Raw genomic sequence first — 12,722 nt, forward strand, 5'->3', positions numbered from 1 at the left:
CCAAATGCATGAAGACGTAGATGATAAAATTATTCACAAATCACTGCAAGTACAGCGTGCAAACAAAAAAATGTATGGCTTTTGTCTGCACACTCGATTCTGCTTGTCCTAGTGAGAAACAGGGTTTATGACTGGATTATACTATCACGTCTCACACCACACATGAAGTGTCGCAGCAGCAGCTCGCTCACAGGTTTTGGTTTTTCAGGCTTCATGCGCTCTTTGGAAACCCTCGCTGGGGTTTGCTTGTTCCTCTTTCAACCACCGGCTGCTTTCTGCATGTTGAAACAGGCGAAATCCACCACAAAGTTTTCAGCAGTTTTCTTTACAACCGCAATTACTGTAGCATTAATTTAGTCTAATATCATCCACGGAGGCTTTGAGCTTGACCCATAACCGAATAAATCTGAAGTCTAACACAACTATCTATGTTTTTCTTGGCCTTTCCTGCACCCGTGTTATCCGTTTGGCCCACTCTATATTGTTTGTTGCAGCATAAAGCCATTACCACATAGATAATAAGCTTAATGATTCACAGACTCATTTAGGGCCTGACGACTTCCTGGAGGAATGGATGGACACTTGCGGTTTGATATATCGCACTTAAGATCACACGCATGCGTAATGTTGCCCCCATTAAGAGAGCGACGGGAGCAGCTTCCTTTATTCCCCAAAACGATTTGTTGTATGGACGCTGGATTCCCGTTTCCGACAGCGTTTGGTAACCGAGGCTGACGCATTTTCACTCCGTGACATGTCGTAGCTTCGTTGTCATTACAGTTTCCTCCCACTCGAAACAACTCCGCCCCGACCTTCCCGGTAAGGTTCAGTGGGCACGGAGACAGTTAAGGTGTAGCTGGAGTTTTGGCTTCGTTTTCTCGTTTCCCGGTTTCCATTCACTTTTTAGAAAAAAAAACAACCTTTTTTTCTTTTAACCTAGACGGTCTGTCGCCGGTATTTTTTCCTTTTACATAGATATATATACATTTATTTTCTACTTTGATTCCTAGAGGGAATCAAACGAGCTCCTGAAACGCTTCCAGGAATAAAGTCCGGACGCTTGGAGGCAACATGACTGTCGCTCAGCAGTTTTTCATCTTTCTCTGCGCGACCACCATGACTTTCAACTGTAAAGCAGGTAAAACACTCATTAGTTGTTATCCCAGTTTTAATAATAGTCTACATCTAAAAATTGTTCGGTTAAAGGGAACCTGTCGGTGAGCGTACCCAGCCCGTCAAACCAGACTTTAATTAGCATGTTTTAGACGCACGCGCGTTATTCGTTAACCGAGCGTCTCGAGCTCTCTAACAACTTGCTATTTATTTGCCAATTAAATTAAAGCACTTTTGTGGTTGTAGTTTGTGTGTTTTTGCCCTTGTAAAAAATAATAAATTAACGCATAAGTCAGATAATATTTAAATTTTAAATGTAAGTGCGTATTTTTATTTATTTATAGTTATTTCTGTCTCCGCTTTCCTCTCACCTTATCCGGGAATCCCACCCTGAGGTTTCTTCCTCTTCAAGGAGCATTTCCTTTCCGCTGCACTAATAACACTTGGTGAAGTGTTACTTTAAGGGTCTTGACCCTATTACACTAAGTGGTATTATTACTATTATTATTATTGTTGTTATTATTGGCATGTAATGAATTATTGCTATGAATAAACGAATTGGAAAGCACATTAAACTTGACCTCGGTGGTTTTGCGTTGTTAATTCTAATCCCCAGTAACAAAATGTGTTAATGTGTTAGGGTAGTTATCTCCAAGGATCTGGCTAATTCAGAGAGCTCTTTGGAACACATTCGCTGATGTCTTTCTGTTTGAGTATAAATTCAGAGTATATTTCTTATTCTTATGACTTCACTCAGTCTCCCTCGATTTTACCAAGTGCACCTTAACGGTTAGTTTGCGCTTAAAGAGGCTGTCTTTCACTTTACAGGTGCGCAGCGCAACCAGTTGCGGGGTAACCTGCGCAAGTGAAAGTGTAACAATGACAGAGCTGAGGCAAAATTTAAAAGGATGTCTCATAGCATTTAAATTAAATCATCTCCCCCATTATTTTTGATTCCAGGACATCTGTCTAAGATATGATATCCCCCATTATGTTGTGTCACTTTGCATAAAAAGCCTGTGCACATATACTGTAATCCGAAGAAAATGTCAGCGTCACATTTTCAACGCCGAGCAGCTGCACTTTATTGTGTGATTGTAAGATAAATCTAAAGACGCATTCATTTTTATGACAAATGAATTTAAAATGACACATTCATATTTATAATCATGTGTTTAAAAACTACTAGGAATCACTGCTGTCCTTTTCCATGCCCAGTGTGGATATCAGCGCATTTTACTACACCCTAACACTCCATGTGTGGGTGGTGCCGAGGACATTTTGCATATGATTCAAGAGCATTTCCAACCAATCTAATAGTAAAAACAGAGGTGGAGGGGGAATGTGAGGAATGTCCTCCAGTTCATGTACAGTCAGGTGATTTTCATGCTGGATATTTCCCTGATTTGGCGCAATTAAATGATTTCATTTTTCCTAGGTATTCCTAGGTGCAATGACATTTTCCGTGAGTTTGCTGGTAATAAATCTGATCATCTGTTTTTGGAGATGACTTTGCCAAATTACTGCCAATCAACTACCATTATTGCATAACAGAAGCACAAAAAAGGATATATATAATGATGTATAATGATGACAACAGTTACAGCTTTACAATCTTCAGCTTCAGTCCGAGGTATTACAAAACACATCAGTGTCACAATGAGTGTCACAAGGAACTAATTGCAGACTGCAGCGAGTGTTGTGAAAGAGTTCGTGGGAAATGTCATTTCTGGCTTCGGTGGTAGCCCACCACGATCGTTTCTGAGCAGCATTGATCATTTATGCAAAGCTGGGAGTAACGGCTCTTCTTATACCTGCAGATTATCAACTTCCCGAACCAACAGATGTGACATATAGGTGGGATGACCAATTTCAAGTGACCGTGTCCTGGTCCTGGAAGAAGCCAGACAATCTCCCGAAAAACTGTACAGTCAAATATGCAGTATCCAGATATGAATTACCGCAGTCAGTTGAGGTAATATTGAACTGAAAGCCAGCAGTGAGACAGGCTGACATTAGATTTGTGAAACAAAGTTTTAACCTGTATTTGGTATTAGTTCTTATTAATAACTGTTTTTTCCATGTGTAATGACAGTTTTCAAATCTATAAAGAATATCCACTTGACCTATCTGGCATTTTTTTCATGTACCATAGACCTACTATCATCAAACGTATGGCAAATTAGTCCAAACATGTTTAATGATAATATGAAAACAAACAAAATATTAATCAAATTCTAGTTTTTCACAATGGTGAATTTATTGACCTGATAAGTTAAAATAAATAAATAAATAAAACATCATTTATATTGAACAATACAGCGCCGTAAATAACCCTAAAGTTAAGTTAAAAAAACACAAAAAGCATCATTTATCTAAAAAAATGTTTTCTATTTATGAAAATAAAGTGCCCTTAAAGTGGATATCAGACAGAGTGCTGGAGAACTAAGAATTATTTAAATTTCACTAAATATATATTTTTTTTTTTTTCCAGCCATTGCCCCGAAGCCTAGTTAATCATTTCACAGTGAAGTACTTCACAGAAGATGAGCACTCTGATCACTGGAATATCAGCATTCAAGCTGTTCTAGATCCTGTGTGTAGTCACTGGAAGGAAAGCAGACCTGTGATCAAAACCATTAAAACTTCAAAGCGCCGCAGTAAGTACCAGAAAGCTGAAATGCTGATATATAATAACTTAAGTCCTTCTAGAATAATTTTTTTTAAATATATATCTATGTGTGTGACTTAATTCTTTTGTTGTACTTACAGCTGAATTGGTGACGGACTTCAGATGTTCACTTGAGTCTCACAGAACAAAGTGTTTCTGGAAACCAGTCAATGAGTCAGTCAAGCTGAACATCAGCTACAGGTGAGCATAAAAGCTGCAAACAACAAAAGAAATGTAACGCAGTCTCTGTGTGGAGCGAAATTTTATCTAAAGAAAAAATATAGGATTAGTGCCGTGAATCAGCACATCATTAGTCAGGGGTTCTGTGAAAATGAACTACTGCAATACATTTCTGTAGCAGTACTCTGTGTATGGATGTTACAGAGTGACAAATATTGGACAGCAGTATTTTGTTAAAACCTGCTTGTGGCTTCGTCAGAATCTTGTGCCGATTTGAATTATTTAACATTTCATCTGAATATTAATCTGGGAACTTTGAAGGAATCACATGAGTCACTGGCTGAAGTGAAAAAGCTTTTTATGTTTTTCACTTCTCTTGTTAACTCCTCATTCTGTTATTACAGGACTTCAGAGGAACATGATAAAATCAGAGCATGTGATGGGTCCACCAGCCATGAAAAGGATGTTTGTTATCTAAACGTGAATAATCTTAACTTTGGCATCTATGTGCTCGTGGAGACTGAAACTGGACGCAACACCCTCAAACCTAAATTTGGTTGGTGTTATTTTTAATTTTTTTATTGTTAATGTCATTCCAAGCTGTGAAAATGAATACGAAATGTTAACGTTTTTTGTTTTTTTTTTTAACAAGTGTTTTGTTATTTCCTCAGTGATACCTTTACCAAAGATGAACATCGCAGAAGATAAAGGCTATCTCGACCTGACATGGGAAGATCGAGGTCCGGCTGTTGGAAAATGTGGATTAAACTATAGTGTCTGCATCACCGAGTGCAATAAAGTCAGAGTAAGTTCTCACATTGTGACGTTCTGCTTAAGTGTTTTATGAGACGCTGGAATAATCTCATAGCTGAACATTTCTATCAAATATCAGAAAAAAAATTATTTTCACATTTGTCTGTCTTAAATCCAGATATTATGTCAATGCTACAGTTGTTCCATACTGACAAAGTGCAACATTGGTTTTGTGTGCTTCTTATTTTTCAGACTCTCCACACTAAAGAGCCACCTCTGAAAATCCTCTATAACAAAAACTGCCAATACAAATTCCAATACAGTGTGCAGACTGATCAATACTGCATCCCTTTGTCCAGTGACCTCAGTGAAGTCATAACTCACGGTAACTGTCTAACCAGTATTACTAATTATTAATATGAGTATATTTAAATAATTATATCTACATTATCATGAGATCCCATGATGTGCACACAGAGTTGTATGTTCGTGTTTTTATCATGTACTAATCACATCACTGACAGCATATTGATTCAATGATTCAAGTTTCACTTCATCTTTAAATTTTGTGTCAAACTACATGTTGGTGCAGATATTGTAATGTAGGCCAAATCAGCGTGAGGCTGCAATCGGAAATGCACCAATTAGTGTATAAAGTTCTGTGGGTGGGTGAAGTCGGGTCATTTTAATAATGACTCATCATCATCAGGAACTTCGTTTACAAGAAAATAACTCACAGTCACTTGGACACAAGGAATCAAAGCAACACTGTCGTATACTAAACAGTATATTTTAAGGATCACACATTAATCTTACACACTCCATAAAACAAATAAATAACTAAAATGCCTGTGTCTGATGTTGCAGTGTACCGTGCTACAAAAAAAAATAGTTTTGCAGGTGTTGGCTCACTAATTCGAGCTATGTTGTACAACAGGAACACGGCTAGAAGCAGAAAATCCCAGCATTCATGTGATGGGTGATTGAGCTATCTGTTAGTTAATGAAAGCTCTATACAGCCTTGCTTTTTAGCTGTTCTCCATCATGTCTAATGGCACATTTTAAAATGAATTTACAAAAAGTATTGTTTGTAAACTTTGGAGCACTGAATTTGGATCATCAATTAGAAATTAGACACTAGCAAACCACTGTGATACACAATATTATGTGCAACACAATGTGCAAAAATGTTGAAAATCTCCTAAAAGCTTTACCAGGAAGTCTCTCTTGTTCACTCCAGGGGAGAATAGGTCTCCAGATGAGATGCTGACTGTGATCGCCATCGTCGTCCCAATTATTCTTTCTGTCTCCGTCATTCTGTCCTGCTACTGCTTCCAGAGGTATGTGCCAGAATGATTTCAAAAGTGAATGTTTGTGTGCAAGTGCAGATTTTGCAAAATCCATGTTTTAAACAATGGTTTTGCACAGCATACAGTATTGTTGAGTTGATTTAGTCAGTGTCAAGAATGATTTGTGCAGTAGCCTCATTGCACTCAGAGAGACATTAAAAGACTAATGTCAAAAGAAGCTTCTCCTACTGCGTCTGTCAAGCAATAGTTAACCAAATAAACACTAGCATGGAAGCTACCTGAGGAGGTTTCTTCTTGTAAAAGTTTTTTTCCCCTCCTCACTGTCAGTAAATGTTTGCCCCGGGGAGAGGGCTGAGTTTCTCTTTGCTTTTCATGTAGTGAAAATATCTCCTGATGTGACTTTTGTGTAATTTGATTTTATAAGAAAAGAAGATAATAGAATTGATAGACCATGGCGAGTGGCTACTCTTGAGGACTCTTGAGGACTAGTGTTTAATCAGTAAACAGAATGACGATGCCTCTGAGTGGAAAGGTTGACAAAACTGCCCCACCTGTAGCCACAGGCAGGTAGGTGTGGCCTGCAGCAAACACGTAGCAAATAGCAGAAGGCTTAGTCATAGGCCCAAATGATTAAAAACCTCTCACCCTCTCCTGCCAGACTGTGCCTTTATACACACAGACACAGCAGAAGTGAAAGCACTATAACCTCCCATAGTGCTATGAACTCATATGACTTAGCAGCTTAGTTTATTTACTCTAAGAAAAGCTTTCACACATTTTTATATCATAACTTTATTGAGTCTGTGGCGTGATCTATGTGCAGGGTAAAATAATAAAGGTTCAGACTAGAGCCTGGCCTATGCAGGATCTTTAAAACTGATATTCATGTTTGGTATTTTAAAAATCAGATATTCTGTTTGTTGTCAAAACATAAATAGATTTCTTTTACATTTATGTAGTCACTTATTTACTCTTTTGTGCTCTGCATGACTCTGGATAAGCTGGTTGTTGTGTTTGTGATGTGTTGCCAAGAGGGAAGATTCAGAGTGCCCTCTGGTGAAGAAACTCTGTAACATCATGGCATGGTTGTGGGGTGTTTTTCCCATGTGTCATTTACTGGCCGCTATTAATGCCAATGCTAATAGATAGGCAAGTAGCTAATATCAGCTGGTTATACTGAGACCTAAAGTGATTCTCCCAGCACAACAGACTGGTGTGTCAGGTAGAGCTGCATCGATAAAATAGGTAAAAATATGACCTACTCTGCCATTTTCCAGCTGTGGATTTGTATTCATGAACCTACTCGACTAGCTGTGCATGATCCATAGTTGGAAATAATATTTATCTAATACTGGAGCTTCATATCGTATCTGTGTGAACGTCTGAAGTTACAAAACATACTGCTGTGACAGCCTCTTTCTGCCCTCATCCTGGCTATAGAATTTGAATATTTTATTACTACTATAGTTTCTAACTATTTAGCACTAGCTTGTAATGAGGAGTGAAGGACTGTTTAAAACTGCTGCTTTAGCAAAAGTAGCAAAAGAATACTTCACATGAAACTGTATTACTGTAAAATCCAGATTTATAATAAATGTTGATAAAACAGCAAACATGCAGACACACAGAAATAACACTAGACCTTCAAAGAGTCCCTGTTTTTTACACGAACTCCACCATCTTCCTTTTCTGCTGCTGTTTTCTTGGAGAAGGTGAATTGGTTCACTTCAAGACATAAAAACGACTCTGCTTTGAATCTCAGTTGGTGTTATCTTACCTGGCTAAAATACTGGAATAAAAACCAAAGAAACCTAGTTCTCACTTTTGGTTCTTGAAATCAATGAAAGAACTTGCAGGTATCTGTACTACTTCCCTGAAAAGTATTTGAATGATGGTTTAAATTTTCCATATGACGTTGTGTAACATGATTTCACACCACAAGGTACTTCCAAGGTATTTCCAGTGTCAGAGTCATGCCTAAACATGATGTGTTGGGGTTTTGTGTGTGTGTGTTGCAGGAACAGGGAAATCTTTTGTCCCAGGATACCTGATCCTTCAACAATATTCAAGGAAATGATGATGACTGGAAACAGAGATTCTAAGGTATATACTTGAAAAAAAAGTCTAGTCAAATGCTCTTTCTGTCCTCATAAATACTCATTTTTACACTGCTGTGTTTTTCAGTCCATCCCTGGAGATCTGTACAAAGCGGAGCCAGAATCCACTGAACACATCATCCTTGTATCTGAAAACACAATTCCTCAGGAAATCTCCTAATCACACATGTTCAGAGGAATGCTCGCAGTGCAGATGGACTTGAAGGAACATATACATAGTAACTTAACAGCAGGTTGAAAACATTTAGTTTCACTTGCCTTTTTTCGGTTGAAAGTTTCATACCTGTTGCAGGTTTGACGTGTGCTGTGGGGCACCTCTGCTGCACTGGTGAACACCTGTGTCCGTGTTTGCATAAAAAGGAATTTCACCTGCTAATAAGTAACTCTGTGGGACAGTGCAGATCCACGCTGATTGAGCGTGCTGTGGACAGGATAAAGAAATGCAGTAAATCTTCGGAATTTGCTTCAGAAAAGCTGCCCGACCGTGGACCCAGAAATGTGAGTGGGATTGATATCCTCATGCTGAGGCAGAGGAAGATAAGGGGAGGCTTTGCATTCCCGTTGGAAAGAGAAGACCAGAGGAGGCTGATTAATCTGGAAGATGTTCTAGTGGTAACAAGAGCTGACTTTTCCCTGGATATCTGCTGTAACTCATAAAATGGAAAGAAAAACAAGTGTAATCTTGTCACAACATGAACCTTATTTGTACAAATGAAAATTTGACTGCCATCCGGAGTCACCTGTGCAGGAATTAACTAGGATGCAAGTTTTGGTAGCAAAAAAAGCCCCAAACTGTGGAAAACACGTCGGGATGAGAGCACACTGCTGGGCTTTAGTGCTGGGTGACTGCGACAGCCTACGTATACTTCTCTGTTTTACCATTGTTGGTGCATGTGAAAAGAACTTTCACCTTGTCCGTCTAAATATTCACTTGCATGAACTCTGCTGGCAGACATGTTTTGGATGGCATTTTCTTACTAAAGTTAAGCTGTATAAAAGATCTTTGATGTGTGGCATTAAGAGTTTTCTGTCTTTGTACAAAACTTTCAAACTTTGTAAAGAGAGAAGTGATGTAAGTACTCCAAGAACTGTAAACATCTGAACATATAATAAAATAATTACAAACTTCGACGTCACACTGTCAACTCCGTGCAGCGCTATTTTGACTTGGCATTTAACACAACCAAATGGAAATATCACCTTGAGAGGGAAATGCTCTTCCTTGAAAAGGAAGGTGAAGTCCAAAGTAGCTCCAGGGGAAATGGGGGCTTCCAACACAACTTTTGAGCTTTAGAGACTTTTTGAGAGAGATTAAAAACATGGATGTGTTTGGGGGAGGGAAACGTGTGTTGATCTGTGTTTTGGATGTGATAATGTGGAACCCGCTCAGCCTTTCTTGTAATAGTTGCTCAAACAGAAATGAGCAGCTTGTCTCAGCATCTGGATGTGTGTATTTTCAGTGAGCAGGTATTAACCTGAATCATTAACATGTTTTTGTTCCTGAAAGACGGAAACAAAAAAATCCTACCCATTGTAGATTAAACTGGAGGTTGCAGGGGGAGATACTCCCCGAGGATAAGTACAGAAGCTCAGTTTTTCAGCTCATTCTTAAAACAATAGTCAGGTTCCTGTATGAGCACTGAAACAGGATCTCATGATGTAAGTGAAGAAGGGCAGAACAATAACGCTCTTTCTAAAGCTTATATGAGGCTTCAGACACTGAGTTTGGGTTTTTTTTTATCATTTTTTTAATGATCAACCTATTTTTCCCTTTTTGGCTGCTGTGAAGTCATAGCAAACAAAAATAGGCTTTAAATAAACTGACGCATTTGCGTGAAATCTTTAAAAAGTGAGGCCATTGCAATGGAGTTGTAAACCTGCACTTTGTTCTACTGGCCAGCAGGGGGAGTTGCTGCAAAAACAAGTGTATAAAGGTTTTAGGCTGGGCATGTGAATACTGTATGAGCACACAGTGTCTGTTTATCTGTCAGATCCAGCCCTGCTCAGCTGATTTCAAAACACTGAGGTGACAATGACAAAGAACTTTTTTACCCCACTAAACCATGTATTGTGCCACAGACGACAGTCCATTTTTATAAGTCTTTGCTTGAAGGTATGAGTGGCTGTCCATGCTCTTTCTCTGCCTGGAGAACAGGGTCGGACATCAGTTACTTCATTACTTACACATAGCTAATAGTGGGTTGAACCTCTTTTTGCCATCAGAACTGCATCAGTTCTTCATTGCATAGATACAAGATGCTGGAAACATTCATCAGAGATTCTGGTCCATATTGACACAACAACATCAAATCTGCAGCAAATTTGTTGGCCGCACATCCATGATGTGACTTTCCTGTTTAGCCACATCCCAAAGATGCTCTATTAGACAGTGATCTGCTGACCGTGATGGTCATTTGACTCATCGTTATGTTCAAGTTTAAGTTTACGATGTTTTAGACCAGTTGGGCTTTGTGACATGGCGTGTTATCCTGCTGGAAGAAGATGGGAATACTGTGGTCTTGAAGGGATGGACATGGCCTGCAACAATTCTCAAGGAGGCTGTGGCAGCTAAATCAACATTTGGCTTAAAAAAAAAAAGCCCAAAGTCCCCAAAATGATCCCCAAACCATAACACCACCACCAGAACCCTGAAATACCCATACAAACCAAGATGGATCCACGCTTTCATGGTATTTGTTCCAAATCTTGACCCTACCCCTCAGATTATTGAAGAAGTCTTTTGACCTTCCTCATTTGCACATCCTCAATTGCTCTCCTCACCCTCCTCTCTCTCAGCAACGTATTTCATTGGTCAACATAAACCAACCACACGTAGCATGAAGATAATGGACATATAAGTAAATACTTTTATGTGGGTGTCAAACATTTAACCTGTTTGCTATCACCGACGTGCGTGTTTGTGCTTTCAGTTTTTGAGAGGACAAAGGAATAAGACTGATGGGCAGAAAAGCGGAAATCTCAAACATGTTTTATTCACAATAGCACAAAGAAAACATCAGATGAGTGAACTGAGACGCTTTACTATTTCATGAAAAGAAAAATATGAACTCAGTTTGAATTTGTTGGCAGCAACGCATCCCAAAAAAGCAAAAAATAAATAAATAGGAACAAAAGACTAGAAAAGCAAGTGTTACTGGATAAAGCGCATTTATTCCACCAGCTGTTTTCAGCTGGATTTTCAAAGAGGCAGAGTTCCTCCGAAGAAAAGATTCCCGAGGTTCCCATTTACATCTGTACTGTTAAACAGAGTCTCAACATTTTTTTTGGGAATTTGGCTCCACAGCGGCATTTACTCAGAAACTGCAGATATCTACGAAAACTAGTGAGGCAGGCAGCGAGGAAACTACTGTAAATATGCTCATACATGACGTGACCTTGCTTCCCACCTGCAGTCAAAATTAAATATAAAACGGCCATGTGTGACTCTCTCACTGCCCCGTTTCTTTGACTACACCAGCCAAGAATGACATGAGAGGTGTTATTTTTCTATTTTTTTAACTAATGTATCAACAATTAAATTGGGTCTACAGCCACGGCATGCACCGCTAACATGTAAAAAACATGAAATATGAAGGTACAAGTTTCACAAGACATCATTAAAATATTATTTGCATGCACCACGGTGTAATGGTCACAGATGGTAGCTTTGCAAAACAAAAAAATGTCTCTTAATGTTGCGACACGCTGAAACATCTCAAGGTTACAAAAACAATAGCATGTGTAGAAAGCAACAACAGCTGTTGTTCCCGTGTGCCTTTTGCTCATAAATACGTGATCACACTCAGGACACCAGGTCCTACAAGGCATCACAAGCTAAAAACGCAATGACACAACATTTCAGACATTGCAGCATTAAAAAGTAAAATGTCCCTGATAAACTTGGATAGAACAGCATAACAAGAAATCTGATCATGTTGTCTTCTTAAATAACTGAACATCAACTTTACAGTAAAATATTGTTTTTAAAAATAAAGTTTTAATCCTGTTGGAGTGATGCTTGTGAATGACTTGTGCAAACCTAGTGTTGTTAGCTGTCTACGCCTGCTTGGCTGCAAGAAGACCATGTTAGTCTACAACTGGTGCAGAGATGCAGAGCCTGATGTAAGCACATGGTTACACTGTGTTGGTGTATTGTGACCTTTGTGCTGCCCTCTTCAGATATCTCAGGCAGTCGCGTGTAAATACTTCAGGAAAGTAAACACTCTGAAAGCTCCTGGACCAGACAACATTCCAGGTCGAGTTTTCAAAGCATGTGCCCACCAGCTGGCAGATGTCCTGACATCATGGTGCGGCGACAACAACCTGCTGCTTAACGTCAGCAAAACCAAGGAGCTCATCGTGGATTACAGGGGACTGCAGAGAGGAGGCCACACCCCCATCCAGAGGTGGAGAGAGTCAGCTGCTTCAGATTCCTGGGCATCAACATCGGCGAGGATCTGAGCTGGTCACACCATGTTGGCGTGATCAAAAAAGCAGCAAGACAGCGGCTCTTCTTCAGAAGATTCAGAATGAACCCCAGAATACTTACAAACTTCTATCGATGCACCATTTAAAGTA

General features: G+C 39.2%; 1 protein-coding gene across 1 annotated transcript; it reads left to right on the forward strand.

Moving 5' to 3' along the window:
* The first annotated feature begins 684 nt into the window (after positions 1-684).
* Positions 685-9,272, forward strand: LOC101468842 (interleukin-13 receptor subunit alpha-1). The gene is made up of 10 exons (XM_004567102.5): positions 685-1,138; positions 2,934-3,088; positions 3,608-3,773; positions 3,886-3,985; positions 4,369-4,520; positions 4,636-4,769; positions 4,970-5,102; positions 5,958-6,057; positions 8,046-8,130; positions 8,212-9,272. Exons 1-10 carry the CDS (start codon positions 1,072-1,074, stop codon positions 8,302-8,304), a joined length of 1,185 nt encoding a protein of 394 aa, XP_004567159.1. The 5' UTR covers positions 685-1,071; the 3' UTR covers positions 8,305-9,272.
* Positions 9,273-12,722: the final 3,450 nt, after the last annotated feature.

Source organism: Maylandia zebra, linkage group LG3 (genome assembly GCF_041146795.1).
Source record: "Maylandia zebra isolate NMK-2024a linkage group LG3, Mzebra_GT3a, whole genome shotgun sequence".
Lineage (NCBI taxonomy): Eukaryota > Metazoa > Chordata > Actinopteri > Cichliformes > Cichlidae > Maylandia > Maylandia zebra.